Source organism: Melospiza melodia, chromosome 2 (assembly GCF_035770615.1).
Source record: "Melospiza melodia melodia isolate bMelMel2 chromosome 2, bMelMel2.pri, whole genome shotgun sequence".
Taxonomy (NCBI): domain Eukaryota; kingdom Metazoa; phylum Chordata; class Aves; order Passeriformes; family Passerellidae; genus Melospiza; species Melospiza melodia.
The window spans coordinates 15,353,817-15,374,796 of NC_086195.1; the positions used below are offsets into that span (position 1 = coordinate 15,353,817).

The window sequence follows — 20,980 nt, forward strand, 5'->3', positions numbered from 1 at the left end:
CTCCTACTTTGTCATGCTGCTTATTTGAAAGTCAGTGGACTTTCTGAAAAAGCAGCCTTTTCATAGTTATTACAATATGTCCCTTGTAAAAAGTATTATCTAACAAGTTGGATTTTTAAACCAATTGTATGGAACTTCTCTTCCTCATATTTGTATTTACTCTCTGAAATATAAAGTACATAAGACAGACATTAATTTCAATTTGACAGATAAATACACTGAAATAACTGAAGAAAATTTTTTCAAAAGGGGGCTTTAACTCTAAAAGACATTAAAGTTAATTTTTTTTTTACATTTTGAGTCCTCATTTACAAGACATCAGCTTAATAACAGCTCCATGTGAAAAACACTTCCTTATAGCTTTAGAATTAGATATTTTTAAAAATCAGATATTTAAAAAAATTAATCAGGTATTTCTATGGTCAGTACTAGTGATATAAGTATTATGAGTTACATATGATATGTATGATATGTACATATGATATATATGATAAGTTATAGGGAACAAGTTGTCCTGTATCTGCTGCTGGTGAGTAGTACATCAAGTGTGAAAAAATCAATAACCAGTAAAAACAAAATATACTATCTTCAGAATTATTTATCTCCTGAGCAAGAGTCAGTGTAAGGAATAATACCTCTCCCCAGAAAAATAGATTTCTAGAACTGGACAGTAAATTCCTCATGACAGGGGCTGGAGTACAAAAGGATTTTCTTAGATTCTTATCAAATTCTGCAGAATCTACAGAAAAAAATAAATATTTGGGCTTTATAAAATTGAAGAGTGAATGCAGTGTACTTTTGCAAAGATAACGTGAGAGGTACTATCAGATTTCTAAGAAAATCCTAGTTGACTTTCACTGTGGAAAATTAACACTAGGACACAAGAAAATTATTTGTATACATTGTTTACAATATCAATGATGACAACTATTTAAATTATATTGTTGATACAACAAAGAAAAGCAAAGTAAATGTGGGGTTTAGTCTATTGCTATATATATTCACCATTTAAACCAAGTTTGTCTCAGCTCTCTATGGTGCCTTCTACCTAAAAGTACAATTATTTCTCTCTGTGCCTCTGAAAATACTTCACTTATGCAAAAGCCAAGACACTCAAATCCTACATTAAATATTCCATCCATGTAGGTAAGAAAGCTTATCTTAAGGATAGTCAAAACATTACTGGTAGTGTTAGGGTTAAGAATCTGATCTTTCCATCAAATAAATGCAGTGCAGATGTGCTAAGAAAACTAGAATAAATACCTAGCCAACTGGAAATTTTTAAGTTAACAAGGCAACTTTACAGCACCATCAGAAATTTTTGGGAAAAACAGGTAGCTAGTACTGAATGTTTAATGATGTGCTTCTTCAGATGTGTATACATTTTAATAGCCAAAATAGTAATGCTCTAAAATGTTTTTCAAATTAAATTGATGTCATAACCTCCCTCAGTGCAGAACACCAGAGAAATTAGTCATCAACTGTACATGAAAACTAATCATAGGATACAACACTTAGAAAGAAGCTGTATGGCCAAAACGATATTAGAATTCACCCTGACCTGCTTGGATTTATCAAATTACATTGCATAGCTCCAAAGATAGCTTCTCATCTCTTAAGGTCCACATATGTACAGTTTATTTGATTTCAGACTTAACTGGAAGGTATTGTGAAATATTACCCTAATCTGTGCAGACGAGCTGACATGATGTACAATGGCCTAAAGCTGGAAGTGGAGTCCCATGTGGAATGACAAAACACAACTTTTAACAAATGGCTGCTGCACTAATACCATATATTGAATTTCACTACTGTCAAGAAACTTCATCCTTTGGAAAAAGAATAGCTGCCTCCTATATTGTAAGTCCACCTTTTCTCTTAGAAAGCCTTACCTCAGAAAAGGTAAATTAATTTTAACAGTTCGCTAATCCTAAATAAAATCACCAGGCACTAACAAGTATCTGTTCCCACAAAGGGCAATTTGCATAGTATTAGTTTTCTTGACTATCATATCTGAAAGGTCTGTTTAATTTTAAATTCCAAGTTTAAAACGTCTCTTTACATTAGGTCAACCACCCTATGTACCCCTATGGGAATTTCACATGCTTGTCTTCTTAAAAATCACATTCTACACTTTCCAGTGTGTTTGAAAAGTAGTAAGTTTTCCAGCCTCCAGGAAGCATTCTTGATGTGAAACCCATATGCGCACAGTATTTCCAACTCCTTGCATCCGTTCAACCCAAAATTTCCATTACACTAAACCAACTTGTGCATGGGCAAGCAGAAAACAGCCTAAGAGATCTCCCAAGCCATAGATATTTAGCCTAACTTGGTATCTCCAGTAATGCTCAGATGATCAGGGTTTAGCTAAAGACTTAAGAACTATGTGGTTTCAAAAGAGAAAAGGAAAACTTAGATGTTAGAAGAATTAATGATTTATAAAAATACATTTTTCTATACAATTCTTCTCTCCACATGCTATGTGCCCCAACACCTCTATCTCCAATTGACACAGAACATAATTATACATACCACAGTTTGGTGGTTAACTTGAATCACTTCATCCCCAGCATGGATTTTCTTGCACCGATCTGCAGGTGACTGAATTTAAAATAAAAGAGATGATCAAGAATACAGGTCTTACCGGTCATCATCTCTCTTTCAGCAGTATGATTGCTAAGCTATGTAAATCAGGTTAGATTGATAGACATTCTACTGTGAAATAAAGAATTAAAGAAATACTTAATAAATCAGTTTTTTCTTGTGGGAGAAAAATGATATGCACTATTCTACACAATAAAATCACATGTTAAGAAAGGTATGAATATATGGTAACTGAGTCCTAAGGATTTCTTCTGAATTTCATCCTGCCAAAAGGATGCTTTAATCTGCTGGACATATCTTAACTCTCAAAACTCAGTCTCTGGCTGACTTTTGAACCTATCAAGACTAGCTGATAATTCTTGTTAAACAAATTTCATAAAATTGTCTTTTTATTCTACAACATTTCAATATGTTGCAGAGAGCTGTAGTAAATTACTGTTCTGCAAAGAGTGCAAAGAAGAGAAGATTGGGTTAGGCACAATCTAGGAAGAGCAAGTAAGTTAATGGGAACTGTGGTTTTGAAAAACTATCAGGGTGAAAGAAATGTAACCATCATCAGAATACTACAGTGATCACACTCTCAAAAAAGCAAAGTTGTTTTGTACTTTGCTTTTGCCTCAAAAAAATTCTCAGTGAGAACAGCAACAAAAAATCAAATAAAAATAAAAACCACAACAAAAACCGCCTCTTTCATTAAAATGAAAGCCCCAAACATTCCCTTCTCTCTTTACAGTAGACCAATTGTTTTCTGAGGGGAATAGTTCTAAGTTCAAAGGAAAATAAATTCCTTCAGTTTTTCAGAGCCACACTTTAATTTTTCTCACAATACTGTGGCTGCCAGAAGGCACTTAATTGACTCCACAGTAGAAGGTGAGACTGACAGTTTGAAAAAAGAACCCAAAGGAAACATGTTGCTCAGGAGCAGATTTAAAAAAAAAAAAACTGCTATAAATTTTATTTTCAGGAGTTAAATTAATTTAATTTTCACGTGAGATAAGAGGTCATCTAAATAAAATGTTCCACATCTGAAATGTGGACTTTTTGTAATAACCTATGTAGTAAATCCCCATTCAAAACATATGTCCCACAGCTAAACCGTGACTTTCTAGTTCAATTGCACACAATTCACAGCCTATCTTAAGGACAGTGTACAAATGAAAGATATCCAAGAGACATGAAAGCCTGAAAGAATGGTCACTCATGACTCATTCCTAGCAGACATTGCACAGAACATCCTAAATCAAACTGGGCTGGTAATATCATTTTACTTTATATAAAGAACACCAGCCTTGATATTTTGGCACTACTTAAGCAATAAAGGTATTGGCTGAGTGACCTGGGGAAAAATATTAACAGTGGTGGTTATGTCCTAATAATCTGTCTTCTGTCTGCCATTTTACTACTCACACTTACTCATTCATACCTCTAAAATCTTTACAATCATCCTATGCAATACAGCTATTTTAGCTCAGATGTAATTACAGCTAAGATTTTTAAAATGCAAATGCAAGTGAATTCTGTGTCATTACTCTTGACCTCTTCAGGACTTTATTATGATACATCCTTTGCTTTACAGTGTCTTCAGGATTTGCAGCTTAAATCTTGAAAAAACAGGTCAAGTTTGTCAAGACATTAAAACATGGTCTGAGAATCTTCAAACTGGAAAAGTCTATGTTAAAAAATGCCTCATTGCAATTATGCCTCAAATACAAGGTGAGGTAAAAAAAAAAAACTTAGAAAGATATGTCAAGGCTGTGGTCTTATGAAGGCGTTGTAACACCTGTTCCTTATTGCTTTTTCCTCTCCAGTAAAAAATAGACATTGCTTGTAAAACAGTATCTTTTATCATGGCTATTTAAGGTAAACAGAGGAGAATCAATAAGGTCTTTCTTTTTTAGATGTATATGCTGATCTTTAAGCACAGAATCCACTCATGAAGTCCTACTAGGAGGAACAAAGTGTGCCACACCACAACTGCATCCTCATTAGCTGGTAAATTGGTTCAACAGGGAGTTTAAGAGATTGAAGCACCTGTCACTGAGGCTCACACATCAGTAACTAAAAGCTATCCAGAATGTGCTTGGATTTATGCTTTAGAATAGATTTAGTTTTGCCCTTTAGGCTAAATGCCTTTTTCCTATTTCCCTGGTAGACCCACACTGTCTGAAAGTCCAGTTTAGAGGCCCTGGAGCACAACTGCTGCATGCCCACAGTGGAGATTTTATTAGTAGTATTTCTTCTGAAAATCTCTCTTCCCTGTGATCTACGGGCACAGTGCAAAGCAAACCAGATCACAGTAAGTACTGACACTGGGAGCTCTCCCTCCAAAGCCACATTCCTGCTGGAGATGCACTGCATGCTATTACTTTACCAAAATGCTCTTTTTTATTGGAAAACCAAAGGACAAAATGGTCTTATTTGAAGGACACATTCAGTTTGTGAATTGAAAGAATCTCTCCAATATGGTCTAGATGGGCTACTCAACAAGAAACCTAAAATCTTTCACTGGATCAAAACACCCTTTAGACTGTTATTTCCAAACAAAAGACAGAAGACAGGAGCTGGAAAGATGAGCTTGCTCTAAGGCTACAGGGCCACCAGAGAGAAGCCCTTACAGGGCAGTGACCTGTAAGGAACACTGCTCTCTCTCAGTCCAAGCTTCAGAGCTCAGCTGCTTTGATCTGCCTGGCTGATATGCTGGAGAAGATGAGTTTTAATGCCAAACAGTAAGATCCAAACTCTAATGGGCTTTGCAGCTGGACATCAAGGACCTCAAAGGCCAGACAGAAAAAGCAGAACTGTCATTACAAAACTACTCTTACATTAATGTGGAGAGCACTACCATGATGTTGTGTTTCATACAGACACGTTCCTCTCCACGATCATTCAGACAATTGTGTCACTGTCTCACTTGGAAGAGAAGACTTGGAAATGAAAAGGACACAAATTTTTGTTGAAATGCAAGAGAATTCGGATTCAAACTGTACTGCAAAGAGTAAATGTGTTGAGGCCAGCAGGTCAGATCACATGTGCACCATTGTGATCTTATTCTGGACATGCTGCTTAGATCTTTCTCCTCCCATCTACCAAAATCAAAACTCTGTGTGCTTTTGTGTGTGTGTGTGTGCATGTGTGTGTTAAAGAAAGCAGCTAGAAACTGTGTTCTTAAAAGCAAGAGACATCCTTCTTTCTCCAAAGCACTACTCATTTTCACAACTGCTTCAACACACAGCAGATTTTTCCCTTGATAACAGAATGCAGTTTCTTGGTCTGTGAGCACCTCCAGGGTGTCACAGTGAGTGAAAGAGTCAGTAACAACAGCAGAAGAGTCATCATGACTGAAGCTTCCTGACATAGCTTTAAATTATATTCATGAATCACAAAAGATAAGGGTTTTGAGGGAATGCATTAAGATTTTATTTTTATCTTTGCCCCTGGGAAATTAAATCCATTAGCAAGTTATGGAAAGAAATTGTTCCTTCTTTAATTTGAGAGATTCAACTGTAAAATTTTTTCTTTATTTCACATACTTTCTAGATTAAGTTCAACTGTAGTTCTGTTTGGTTTGTTTAGTTTTGCTAATTTCACTAATCACGTCTATAGCTGTAGGCCTGACTCTAGAATTTCTATTTTCCTTGAAATTCCTTACTTTTTTTTAAAAATTCCAATACAGATCTCATTCACACAAATTCTACAAGTATTATCTATTGGTTATGACCCATGGATATTCTGCCCACAGCAGAAAACAGAAAGGAAAAAGGCTATCAGATTGCAGCTCCTATGAAAGGATGAAAATAATATTCCTATTTTATTGAGATGTTAACAGAACTTCATTGCACATCAGATGCAGCAGCTGTAAATGTCATGTAGGTAGTTTGCACATCCCACAGGATGACACAGTAGCATGATAAAACAAACATTTCTGACAGCTTCATTTTAAGAATATGCCATCAAAATCTTTCAAAGGAATTGACTAAACCACTATGGAACAGTTCAGTGTTGTTTAGTGATTGTTCCACATTAATTGAAGACCAGGGATAGAAGCCTTTTCCTCCAAAATTATAATTTTTCTCAACTCCTAACAGACAGCCAGTTCCCTAAATATAGTGTACAAGGGAAGGAGGTTGTATTTCAAAGGCTTTTGAAAAGTAGTCTGTCATGTTTTACTTGCTCTTTAATGCCTTCAGTGAGAATTAGTACAATGGTAATAAGTGTTCCTTTCCATAGGCATTACTCAGAAGTTCATGCAGAAATACATGGTTATTTGTCAATGTGAAGGGATGTCCATTTCCATGCACTCATTTCTTTAAAAATGAAGCTTGATAGATGGAAAATATAAAAGCTGTTTGTCTAATACTGCAGCAAACTTCAGCATAACAGTCTACATATAATATAGACATTTATCTTTTATTCACAGAGCAAAGTAACTCCAAGGCAGCAGCTTCCTGTCTGGATCAACTAGAGCATTTTAGGTGTCTTGCAAGAACACATCAAGACTGGTTCTCTTGGTCCTTAACTGGAAACAACTCTTTCAATTCTGAGGTAAACAAGCACAAGCATCTCTGCTGTCCAACATGCCATTGGTTCTTAACAGCCAACCAGCACAAGTTTGCAAGCAAAATGTAGTTTATGGGAAAGGGAAAGCATTAACCACAGGAAAGGTCAGAAAGGCTTCCAGGTCTGAACATACAGTATTAACAATACTTACATTTTCTGTTGTTCCAGTAATTACATGAAGACCATCATATGTTGACTTAATGTACATACCCTAAGAAAAAGACATTATGGGAAAGAATTTTTAAAGTGTTTCACAAACCATCACCATCCAAACAAAACTTGCATATCTCTTAAAGAATCGCTCTTTTCTTTTTGTTTTCTTTAAGACATGTGGACTTTATTGCATGCCATGAGGAATTTGTCTCTGCACAAGAAAGTGTTTTTTTATACACTTCAAGAACAGCCCAAATAATTTTGGCCCTAATTAGCAATAGAAAACTAAAATGTTTATCACAGCTACGTCCATAAATACTTCCCAGTATTTTTAAACACACTTCTTCAACTACAAATAGAACAATGGCTTCCCAAAATCCCCAGAACTACAAATTGCCTTAGTATGATCAATATGTCTGTTTTGCTTTGAAAACTACATTGAGTTTTAAAACATCTGGAGTCTTCAGTAGGCAACACTGCAAACACAACTTTCAAGCCAGTGCTTGGAATTGTGCGTGTCAAGTGGCTGTAAGACCTTCTCAATAGCCTCACTCATCCCAATGAACACTTCAGTTATAAAACTCAATGATGGAAAATTCAACATCAGCTTTCTTAGCTACCCCACTTCTTTCAAAAAAATATGAAAAAGGAGGGATAACCTGTGAACAGACAGAAGTTCCGGCATGGATAGTCCAAGACAGTGTCTCAAATATGCCTTTCCACCAAGCCTCAATTCAAACATTTTAACAACATCTACTATGACAGTGAGAGAAGGAAAAAGGGAGAGATAATTGGCACATTCTGAGCATTCAATAATTTCTGAGGAATTTCCTTTACCTCAACCACTTTACAGAAAGCAGGTAAACACTGAGTGCCTGAGTAAACATCCTCTCCATAACCTACTCTTCCTCTTTTTAATCAGAGTGCCACAGAGAAATCTGTCGCTAGCTGAGGAGCCCAGTGCACTCCCTGGTGAGCAGGGATGGTAAAGAGGCAAAGAAGACAAATCAAGTTGGACTAACCTACATTGGGACCAGAACTGGGACACATTTTGGTAGCAGCTATGAGCAAGTACACCTAAATTAACAACGTAGATAATATCCCTAGTAAAACAAGCCAGGGGCCTCCTGAGTTTCTCTGGAAAGGAGCCCAAAAGTGAACTCCTATTTTGTTCTGCACAATTACATAGTGTTAATCACATCACACCCAGTTATCATGTTCAGCTGCCACAGCTAGAAGGTAAAATAATCCAGAACCTACTAATTAATACATGGTCAGAAATCCCCTGACATCATCCTTCAACTTCCAGCATCTCTATGAACCTTCAGCAATCTGTCCATTGATTGGCTCCATCACACAGCATTTGCTTAACTCAAATGTAGAATGGCTTTTTCATACATTTATCCTCACAACACCCCTGTGAGGTAGGGAAACACTAATAATATACACACATCTTAACACTCACACAGATATCTTACAGGAAGCATAATGAGCCACCCAAGAGGCTGAATCATGTTGGTATCTGTTCCCTGGTACGCACACCTACCCTCAAACCACCACTAATGGGGACCTCAATCCCTCTCAGGATCCCCATCTAAGTCACTGGGCCACACACCCTGCAACATGGCAAGAGCTAAAACCACAGTGACCATGGTGACAGGAACTTTGAGTCTGGTTCCCAAACAGAGCAATTTCTGAAGAAAGCCACATCTTTATTTTTATGCACAGTGAGTTACTACTTTCAACCATAAACATCAGGGTGAAAGCCAAGGAAAAAGTCTCACACTTTATGGTTATACAGTGTTTAGTTTTGTGCAAAGCATTATTCCAAAGGATAGTAAATTCATCCAAGTGTCCTACCATTCCAGAGGACAATTCACATCCAATCTAGTCTTTTTAATAAATTTAAAAGACTTTGAAAATGCAAAAGAGGAGAAAGAACTTTGGCAAAATGTTCTTTAAAGGCTAGGATCAAGATTTTGCACACATTAAAAAACAGAGGGAAGAAGGAACCTGAAAAATATCCACCCTAGATTATATTTATTCCACAAGAGCAAAATTAATGTTATATTTGTACCATGTCACAATTTTACAAGAGCCAACATAATTCTTGATATAAGGCAGCTTTTAAATGAGGAGAGGTAACATTTTGCAACACAAAAATAAGCCCTTTTCACCCATGTTTCTTCACTCCTTGGTTTAAGTGAACAATATATGGGAAATGGTACAGAGAAGAGAAAAGAACATTTCTGGCTTACAACTGTTTGATCTGGAATGGAAATAAGAATACCACACACATCTGCAGGTTTTCTTTTCTCTGCCTCCTTGTGGCTGCACAATATCAATAATACTTTTAGCAATCAAGAATACAGGGGAGATCAGTGTGTGCTCTGTCCATTTGCACTGAAATAAATTGGTAGATACAGTCTTAGATACTCAAAGATAAGTCCCTAAGAATTTACAAGAATCAGTTACACCAGATAAAAGCAAAGATAATTCCTGTTATTAAAATAACCATATTATAACCAATCTAGTAATCAGGAATAAATGTATGCCTAGATTAAAAAATGAGTAACTTGTGCCTAATTACATGAGAGATTGTCCTGATCAGTTATGGGTAGAGCTCTAATTTCAAACCAATCATTACACTTTATCTTGGTGATCAAGGGTTAGAAAAGAGACCTTTTGTGCTCTTTTCCCCCCTTTTCTTTGCTTTTGTTTATATTTTTTTCAATAATGAAAACAGAATGTGATATATTTATAACATATTTCTCAATATTTATGCAATGCTGGATAAGAAGAAAGAAGATACAAATTTCATTTTATCACACATGTAACTGAATTTTTTACTTTGACTCGACTTTCATGGAGCCCTCCAAAGTCACATGTGCCTCTTTAACCCCAAACAACTGTTAATAACTCTTTCCCAGCTCTTCCAGTATTTCAAACTAAAACATTCAGGAGAAATATCAGAAATAGTAGTGCACTGGAATCCTGGAAAGAGAGTAGGCAGTACACTTAAATCAGCTGCCACACCCTGCTGTGTCAATGACTTGTATTTTATGAGCAATTTTTTACATTACAGCTTTCTTTTGTGTTTGCTTCAGCAGGCAAAAAGGAACCCCATATTCTGATGAATTTACCTTTGTGTTTCTGAACCCTTGAGATCACATCACACTTACCTGGGATTAAAATGATTACATGAACAGGAAACAACTGAAAGTCAAGATTAACCTTTGCTACAGATCTCCGATATTCTTTTCTATATTAAAAATAAAAATAAAGTAGGAAGCAACTTTTTTGTTGCAGAAAAACTGCCCAATAAAAACCCAGTTTTCTGCTTTTTGTCTAAATAGATTCACTGTTTTCAGTCAAGCAGTGACGTTCTTAAGTCTGTTTCATGGTAAAACATACTACCTAAGCTAGTCAGTTTGGTTTCTTTGTATATGAACAATGTAAAAACATACAAAATTAAATTCTCTTACTGATACAGATGAAACAACTTGCAAATCCACAAAGGAAAAATAGTAAAAAAGAAAGGATTAAACATGGGAGCATGTTGGTGATTGCAAAGTTGACCACATTAATCCATTTCAAGGCTTTTTAAGTAAGTTCCTATCATGAACTCTTCACCCTTACTGCACAGCCACTGCAGGCTATATCTCTTCCCCCAGCAGCACTCACTGGAGAACATGAATGCAGTCAGCCACAAGACATAAGGATAGAGGGGAAAAAAAAAAAAGAAAAAAAACCCCAAACAACAAAACCAATACCAAACCCCACCCATAACATTGCTTTACCCAGTACACAAAAGGTTCTCTACATTACACCTTAACAGTTTTTTCTGCTTGCCAGGATTAGTCGCTTGAAAGGTTATTTAGTCAGAGATGTTAGCTAGTTTTAGTATCTATGAGACATGGTAACACATTTACTTAATCCTTTCTCATTCAGGTATTAGTCTGAAAACTTACATTTACCTCTGACAAATACTTACGTTTTCACATGAAAAGACCAAACACAGTGAAGGAACTATTTGTGCTGATTAAAATATCCTGATCATGCCAATCTTCTTTAATTGTAAAAGCTTCAAGCATTTTCTTAACTCCATCATATATTTACCATGAGTTTAGGGAAACAGCATTGTTTTCCAATTGTTTCAACACCAACAGCATTGTTTCCAATCCTTTTAACTTCCTTCTCATGTCCTTTGCTTTTTCTCTCCCACATTTACTTTAGCTTCTTAGCTATTGAATTTGAGATGGTAGATGTTCCGTTTATGATAGGTGACAAAAAAATCTTCCCAGTTAGCAATCATCCTTGCCTTTTTTCTTCTGCTTGAAGTCCTTCTGTTTTTATACAACATTTTATTTGGTGATTGGTAAAGCCAGCACAGAACTGTAATGTGGGTCAAAAATCTGGAAACAGGAAAATTGACAATAAACCTTTTTTCCAGATCCATCATTGCACAAATCCTGGAAGAAGGTCCAGAAATGATTGAGCTTCACATTCATCCCAGCATTTCTGATGTGCAAAGAATATTCACAGCTCCAAGCTCCACCACCAGTTCTTAAACTGACACCCTCAGCACTCAGTGGGGCAGGTACTAGTTTACAAAGCAAACAGAAGCCCAAGAGCACATAAATCACCAGGAAGCACACGACACAGGTGGGCTGCTGGCCAGAATGGCGCGGCTCCGAAGGGAAGGGGACGATTTTCACTCTCCCGGCGCGAATCCACATCCTTGGTGCCTGCTCTGGAGAGCTCACAATCTACAGGAGAGGCACAAGGCCCAGGCAACACAATAGTGGCACACAGGCAAGGATGAGGGGAAAAAACATGACTGTCAAAATGGCATTGTATCCTTCTAAAGCTTGTATACTGCATGGTTGCTATTTTCCTTTTTTAAAAAATTACATACAATTATTTTTTAGACAATGACATCAAGACCCTGCTAAATTGGTTGACAAATACATAAAAAGAAAAAAACCCTGCCTTGAAGAGCTTCCAGTTTAAACAGACAAGACAGACAGAGGGTGTAAAACAGAGGCACAGAGAAGGAAAGAGATTCTCTCATCAGCTACCCAGCAGGAACAGACCCATGAAACACACTCTTAGTTACAAAAATACCATTCAACATTTCTTGGTCCCTGGGAGTTCATACCAACCTACACGAAAACTTAAATGAAGGGGAAAAAAAGAAGAAAAAAAAAAACAGCCACAAGACAAAGGAAAAAAAATTCAAGTTCAGATAAAAATGGACAGCACTCAAAAAAGGGTGACCAAGAGAAAGAGGAAGATTTTCTCATTACAATAGAAGAAAGTGTTTCAAAAGGCTGACTGCAGTGGTTCAAAAGGTTGACTACAGGGGAAAGGGAGGGAAAGAGAGGGAGCAGAGAATCCATAAGAAGCTGCAATCCTGAAGGACAAGTTTAAAATGGATTCAGAGATAAAAAAGAAAGCCAGAAGAGGAAGGGAAAACAAACTGCAGACTAAAACAAAGGATGGGGCCATATTTACTCATCCAAGCCTTTGAGGTTTTTCTCATATTTCAATTGCAATTTTCCAAAAGAATGGAAAATTAATTTAGTGTACAATTGCTCAAAATAACTTGGCATACCAACTTTGCCAAGAAAAACAAATCAACCCAAAACCCAGCTACAACCAACCACCCAAAACCAAAAATATTCTCCAAAACTGCAACAACCAGACAACTTCAAAAACCTGTTATAAAGAGTATGACAGTCCTCCTTCAAGACTATTCAAGAATATAGCACGAGAATAAGCTTGAGCAGAAATTGCAAAAGCTATTTCTCTAGACAAAAAAAAAAAATTAACTGTATTCTGAACATCTTTTCTACCTCCAAACATTACGGGAACAGATATTATTAAAGATGTAAAGTCATACATCTGGAATTGTTACCAGTGTTGGTTTTTTCCATGCAGCGGGTGTTGGATACTTGAGTAAACAAGAGATCAATGGTCAGCTCTTGAACAAAAAACACAGGATGGCTGCATTAAGAGCCTTCACAAGCACCTGATTAAGAATGCAGAATTCTTGCAGTAAAATTCGATGAGTTACTTATCAGCAGTGCTATGAAGCCCTGGAATAACTTATAAAATAGCTTTGTATCCCCGAGATACTATGAAGCATTTTCCAGAATCTGACAGGTTTTGTGCATAAGCCCACGCAAACTTCTTGGTTGAGTTGATCTCAGTAATTTAAGTCCCTTCTGACTTCAAGATCCTAGAACAATCTGAACCATTTTTCAGAAGCTGGTATAAATGGCAAGAATTTCTTACTCATGTCTCCCTGTTCACTAAACTCCGCACACTTCAGTCAGCTTTACAAAATCTCTTCCTGTTAGCCCAGCTGCATGAGAAACCAAACTAGCAAAAGGAATCAAACTGTTTTCAAACTTTAAAATAGAAGAGGCTAAAATGTCCTATTTATTTTCATAAATACAACTTATTTTAAAACCATCACTTTCTCATCCTGGATGATGGGTTTGATTAACTGCGTACTTCTTACCAGCCCTTCACTTGGCTTGATGTTTGTAAGCTGGATCACCTCGAGATGGGCAGACTGGGAAACCAGTGGATCAGAAGAGAGCGAGATAATGTGATCACAGACTCCAGAGAGAGTTTTACACTAGGAAAGAAAAAAGAAAAGAAAAAGTCACAATAAGCAGACCACTGCTAACTATTTGAATGTCAATATACAGTTGAAATCGCCATGCTTCTCAAGTTCATACAAGGCAGAGGGGGAAAGGCCTCAGGCAGCAATACAATATGAAATACATAATCTGTGATGACCCTGAACTAACAGCATTAGATCAGGGAAGAACAGGATGCCAATGCTTTTGTATCTGAGTAGAGACAAAGAGGGGCTCCCACGCACTCTCAGGGACAGATGCCCTGCTCAGGCTCACAGGGAATGTGTGGTGACCCCAGCTCCCACCCCATCCACATCTTTTGCAAAGACAGTAAGTGTCTCAAAGCACACTGCTTTCCATTGAATGTGCAGCTGTTCAGCACAGATGAAAATCAGGCTCTTGATGATGACAGGTAACTCCCATTAACTCTGAAGTTCTATACTAATAAAACATGCTAATTGTCCTTGGACTGCATTTCCCATGTTCTACAGCTGCCACACATGATTTACTGTTGCAGACATGAAGATTACAATAAAGCACCACTTCACAATGGGATAACTCTTAAACCAGTTATAGTTGGCAGCCTCTGCAGCAAGACAGAAAAAAAATTCTAAAAAGGCTGAAACTGTGAAATTGGTACTGCTTCATCTCCTGATCTCTCACTCCCTGAACAACCTCTTCTAAGAAGCAGGAAAGCTGTGAGGCTTTCCTATCATTCTCTGTAAGAAAATGATTTTTGAGAGTTTCAATGTTTTCTAGGAAGCCCCCTTTCAGCCACTTTAAATGATTTCCCTATTCAGATTTCCACTCCATCTTTTGTCAGCAAATTCAGGGATTAGGAGATTCTTCTGGTCCCAAAACTGTGGGCATCTCCAAAAGCAATTAAGAAGCAGCTTAACTCCTCTGAAATTCCAAAGATGAAAGCTAACCAGTCTTCTCAAATGACTGAAACACAACTGCACACAACAGTTGTTCCAATCAATCTTCCAAGATCCCAAAGTACAGTTCTTACAGTAAAAACATCTGCAACAATGCTATGGAAATGTGATGTAAAACCAGATATAACCGCCTGCCTCCTGCCAAATCACCATTATGATTTCAAATTGTAAACTACAAATACCTTATGTAAAAAGGAAAACTTTTAAAAAGTGATTAAAATCAAACAAACAAAACATCAAAAAAACCCAAAAAACCAACCAAACAAAACAAAAGAAAAAAAAAAAAAACCAAAAAAAAACCAAACCCCACCAAAAAATCAAACAAAAAATACCCAAAAAACCCCAACCAATGATAGTGACATCTTAATCCTGTTACAGACCAGTACACTCTTCTTCTCTTTAAAGTATTTAAAAACAGTTGAAAGTTTAGGCTTGCATAAAAATTGCTTATTTTACTGAGCAATAACGTTTCAGGGTGAATAAGCAAATCAAATGGAAAACGTAACAAAATTTATAATACCAACATGACCTTCTTCCAGAAAAAATACTACCTTCAACCACAGTCACATACATCACCCTTCTACTTTTTCATGATGGAGAATCATTACTAAACAGAAGACATCAAGAAATATATAAAATGAGGTTAAGAATGGTTTGTGCTTCAGCTGAAGTACAAAAAAGTGAAAAAGAGAACTTTATTGAAATTTGGGCTGGGCTTCTTTAATGGCTTTTGGACACGTGAAAATTGCTTTGAGCAGACATTTTTAAAAGGTGAAATTATATTAAATTACATAATAAAAATGAAAGCTTAGATTTGTGTTGATTTGTGTTTTTAAATACAGTGTTGGCATGTTATTTCTACTTCCATCTTGGAACTGCACTGAGAATTATTGAAAAATTGCTTAAAAAATTACAGAGCACTCAGCTATTTCTGCAAAGTGAAGAGACTCACATCATAAATTATTCTCTGCAGATGAAAATGGAGTTTTTCATATCTGTTTAGACTTCATCCACCTATTCTTCCCAATAATCTCCTCTAAACCCATTAAATGTATGGAGTTATTAGCAATTTCAGAAAAGCTTCTATTTATAGTGAATTAATTTTTTTCTCCAATTTTCAACTGTTGCATTGCAGAGAGATGCCAAAATACACAGAAAAGGAGTGTTCCTACCACCTAAGACAAGGTATGGCATTTCACAGATGTGGCTCCTCATTGAAGAACACACTCCCAGCTGCCTTGACAGATGATGGGGAAAGGAGAGGAGTTGGGCAAGTCCAGGATGTGGCATGGAGCAGAAGCCTAAGGTGAGATGCATTAAACAGTCCTGTGGAGCAGCTGCACCTCTGCCCCCCATGAGAGGGGTTCAGGCAGTCTACACAGCAATGCCTGTGGGGATCAGCATTCCAGTAGAGTTAATTGGTTGCAATCATAAAAAAAGATGGTGTGAATATTCCTCAAGAGGAGCTCTGGGAATATTAGGTGCCAAAATCACCAAGCTGTTAGGATAAAAAAAATCTGCCATATGCTTCAATGCATTTCTAAAAGACTATTGCCTTTTGGGTCTCACAGCTTCCTTATATATTCCCACTGCAGTCCAACATTAATTAATTATGGGGATAATGCAGCACATTATCCCTATAAACTACTATACATTGAAATATTTTCATTAAATATTCCTTGGTTAAAGAGCTGAACTATAAGTAGGATCAGGTATCTATTTGGTGTATGTTTCAGTCTCAAGCTGCTATGAGTGAAATACAGGTTGGATATTAGGAAAAGGTTTTTTACAGAAAGAGTGATAAAGTACTGGAATGGCCTGCCTGGGGAGGTGGTGGAGTCACCATCCCTGGAAGTGTAAAAAAAAAAAAAAAACCGGATATGGCACTCAGTGCCATGGTTTGATTGAGGGATTAGGGCATGGGTTGGACTTGATGATCTTTAAGGTCTCTTCCAACCTAGTCATTCTGTGATTCTATAATGACAAATTTTCATTAACTCTGAACTTGTCCAGAGAGAGCCAGGACAGCAAGCAGCACACACTTACACTGCAGATATTCTCTGCCCACTGCAAAGGCAGGGTACATAGGCCCTCACTGGAACCATGTCCAAAGGCTGACACAGGCAAAATTATGCATTTTTTCCCTTGCCTTTACTCACAGGAATCTCTCATTCACAGTTTGTGTTGATAGCATGCTAATCAATCGGTGTACAAACAAAACAGTCTGTTCGCCATGAAGGTGCTTCCTCCCCATTAGGCATCCGTATGGAAAAAACCTTGGACCCATTCAGTGGATCAGGTCCTTCCAAGGCAAAGATGTAGCCACATGGCAAAGCACTCAAGCATTGCACTTCTTCCACTCATTTTGTTCCTAACAATTTTTGAGCACATTATTTCTCAGCAGAATTATTCAGGACAATCTGTACCACAGACATGTATTTTAGTTCCACTAAAATCAGATGGCAGTCACCTTTCCTCTCAAATTGTCATACCTTTGGAGGCTTTGTAAAACTACACCTCTGATTATGAAAACACTGTTAACAAGATCAGGATCCTTTATCCTTTGTAAGTGTTGATTGCCTGCTGCAATGCAGTATTAGTTACAGTAAGACACACAGGAAGCTGAGGATCCAATTGCTCCCACAGAAATCAGTAGGCATTAAAAATCCCCAGCCTTTTTCAAGCTGCACTCAGCTCCCAGTGTGCAAGGTATCTGCACATAGTGAAAGTATTTGTCCAGACCAAAAAAAAAAAGCAAGTTACAAAAGATTAACTGAGAGAAACCAACAGATAATTACATTTTGTCCTGTTGTCACATGGTCCCTGTTCTCACTATGAGCCTTTAAAGCAACGATTTCAGTTCTCTTTTGCAGTAACTCATCAGTGCACTTCAGTAATAAATTCTCCTCTCTATTCAAGTGACACACCTATAATTGCAGATTGAAGCTACACCACAGTCTTTATGTGCAAAGCTAAATGACTCAAAGGAGAACAAAAAATATCACCACACAGCACCTCATTGTTTGGTAGAAATTCAAAGGGAAACATTATTTTTCCCTCAGTAGGCAACTTCTTTATGCCTCAGAGCATGAAGAATGACAGATAATACTTAGTTTCTACCTGCATTTTTGGACTGTAAGGTACCAATTTCTAACAGCTTTTCCACAATTGCTCCTCCTTTCAGCCAGGGGGATGGGGAGCTAAAGGTGACTGAATTAGATTTGCATCTGCTTTGATTCTCTGTGGCTACTCCAGTTTGTGCAGGGAAAACATCTGTGTTCTGCATCAGATGAAGAACCTATGGACACAGCCTCAGAGGCCTCTCCTCAACCTGTCCATCCATTGTCTGCTCAGCTCAGGCAGCTCTAGGGTCACCAAGCATTTCTGGTCAAGCAAACAGACTTAGGTTTGTCCCTTCCTTTTACCCAGGCTAGTGGCCAAGTTTAAATTCTATCTTGCCAAGTATTTGCAATACTGAAACGTCCTGGCTTAAACATGCTCCCAGGACTGAGAAGAAAAGCACCAGCCTCCCTCATCAGCACCCCACCTATGGCATTAGAGTGAGGAACAAGATACCCAGAAGACATATGGACTTTCAAGGCTAACAGTAAGAAAAAAAATGTCTGGGTAATGTTAAGCTTAGTCTGTTAGTTTAGTTAGTAGCAGCTGTCAAAGATGAATGAAGTCTAATTAATTAACTCAAGCCAAACCAAATCATTATTAGCCAATTAATTTTAGTCCAAAACAATTGCTATATTGTACAGAACACATCAGTAACTCCAGCAGTCTTAAAACCAAGTGGGCCTGAACATGCACTGATGCATACATAAAGTTGAAATAGTAAACCACATCTGCTTTTGGCTGTAAAAAGAGAAGTTTCTATTAAACTGAAGCTTGTTCAGTTCAATTTACAAGGTATAGACTCTTGAAAGGCAGAAGGTGGTAACATTTTCTTTTTTTTTTAAGACTATAAAATGATACCTTTGACAATGTATTTTTAGTCCATTATACTTCTATAACAAATATTCAAATACAGTGGGCAGGAGCAAATTATCATCACTGTGGTTTCAATGAGGCTCTTGGAAAAAGAGAACATTCTGATCCATTGCTTGTTTCTCTTTTTTAACTCTTCAAATTTGCATAGCTCATTTGCTTTTGAAAAAACTTCTGAATATTAGTTTCCCTTTGCAGATCGCTTTCTACAGTTTTTCAACTCAAAAAATAGCATTTTCTGTTTGCAGGACATGCAGCCTAATTTTTAAACACAGAAACTCCTTAATAAAAGTGTCTATTTTTCTTATGGAATTAATCTAAAAAAGTTAAAAGAAAAATTATTAAAAATTTTCAGTTAAAACTTATTGTTAATCTGACCGAAGCCTGGCTTCTACTTTCTATAATTAGTTCTTCTAGCTTTGCTCTTCTTTTAATACTCTACTGCTTCATGTGGATTAATCTGAACTGGGTATTTCCATCAAATACAGCCTTGAACAGCTGGATGGAATCAATGAATTATTTTTCAAGTATTTTAAAACTCCAGTCAGAATTTTGCAGGGATTAACATATAATTCCCCAAATAAGCAGATATAAACTGATAGCCTTTTAAGTTGAGCAATTTTCTAAATACTTTATCATCTCAAGTTAAATCAATATAAAGATTCTAAGTATGAACTAGCAAGAGCATAGTAATTTTCAATTTTGAAGCCAGGACCACACCTATGGCCTATCCTTCCCTATTTAGGCCATATGTAATACTAAACCTGCTTTCTTTAAGATACTAAAAAAAATAATAATGCCATCTACTTCTGTTAGTATTATTTTCTAGCGCTATTTCACTTCTGTTTATATCAAGAAATTATGATTAGTATAATTTAATTATTTATCACATTGCTGACTTAGAGGAGCTAGCCTGGAAAAAACATACTGAGAAATGAGGTGGCAGAAATCCAAAGCATTTTTCCTTATTCGTGAACATTTCAGAAATTTAATGAGCAGAACCCAACACATTATTTCTGTGCGGTTTTATGCTTCTTATTCCACAGAAACCAAGTGTTTCTGAGAAAGAAGTCACAGAAAAAAAAACCCAAATTGTAAGAAATGTAGGTGTCTTTAAATAGCTTTTTCAACACTAGGACAAAAATATTATAGAAAAGACATTTTTTTCCCTAGACACACTTTGAAAGTCCGTTTAGAAGAAGTAAACAAGTTCAAGTAGGTAATTGCATCTTAAAACTTCATAATTATTCAGTCAGACCTTTTTCATTCAGATACATTTTATATGTTTACTTGAATAACATAGATTCATTTCCTGGCTAACCTAATACAATAAGTGATAATCAAAATGCTTTTTAAAAACATTTGAAACTCATATTGCTTGGAGCAAACAAAAATATATCTTCCGTGAATATAAGCTGAAGCTATAGAGTTCTGTGTCTTCAAAATACCATTTCTTACAAAGCAAATCCTGAAAAGTCAACATGTGAATACATTAAGTGACACTGAAACGTGCTGTCTGTGGACAAGGCAATTCTGCCATCTCCACAAGTCACACACTGTCACCTCTGAAGGAAAGAGGGCATTCATGTGCTTTTAGAAAAAATTAGTGCTGTTAGAATATGAGCACGTGAACTCTTTTTTGGCCTCCCTAATTAAAGCAAACCAGTCAGTCATTTATTTGAGATTCTTGCCTACTTCATCATGCTTCAGAGGAAGCTGTTGTCATCTTATTGCAGGGGTTGTTGTCTCCTTGTCACAGAAGTTCCACACCCTCTTGGTGTTTCTCGTGGACAGCCCCTCAGAGCACTGACTCTTTCTTCTCCACAAAGCAGCCAGCTAACTCCAATTCCCTTGTCACCCAGCCACCCCACTCTTTCATAGCATCTTCTTCTCCTTAGTTACTGCTGTGGCCTGGTAAAGTCAGGCCTGCTCCTAATCTTTGCTAATTGGCCCAGCTGCAACTCCTTAGGGATAAGATTACTTTCTACACTATCTTTATTTTCCTGTATTCTATCCCCCTAGAGGAAGCCATGAAGACTCAGTGATGGGTTAACTTTGGAGGTTTCCTTGTGTGTAATTCAA

At 36.9% G+C, this 20,980-nt stretch overlaps 1 protein-coding gene across 7 annotated transcripts in view; it reads right to left on the reverse strand.

Moving 5' to 3' along the window:
• The window catches only part of CNKSR2 (connector enhancer of kinase suppressor of Ras 2), a 206,348-nt gene that overhangs the window by 108,087 nt on the left and 77,281 nt on the right, over positions 1 to 20,980 (reverse strand). For 5 of the 7 annotated variants that reach the window (XM_063182554.1, XM_063182546.1, XM_063182572.1 and 2 more), the window contains exons 6-8: positions 13,844 to 13,963; positions 7,313 to 7,372; positions 2,533 to 2,601 (exon numbers count right to left, since the gene is read on the reverse strand). In XM_063182554.1, coding sequence (XP_063038624.1) covers positions 2,533 to 2,601; positions 7,313 to 7,372; positions 13,844 to 13,963 — 249 coding nt within the window. The remainder of the gene's footprint in view (positions 1 to 2,532; positions 2,602 to 7,312; positions 7,373 to 13,843; positions 13,964 to 20,980) is intronic. The other 2 variants (XM_063182551.1, XM_063182559.1) reach the window with 2 other exon arrangements.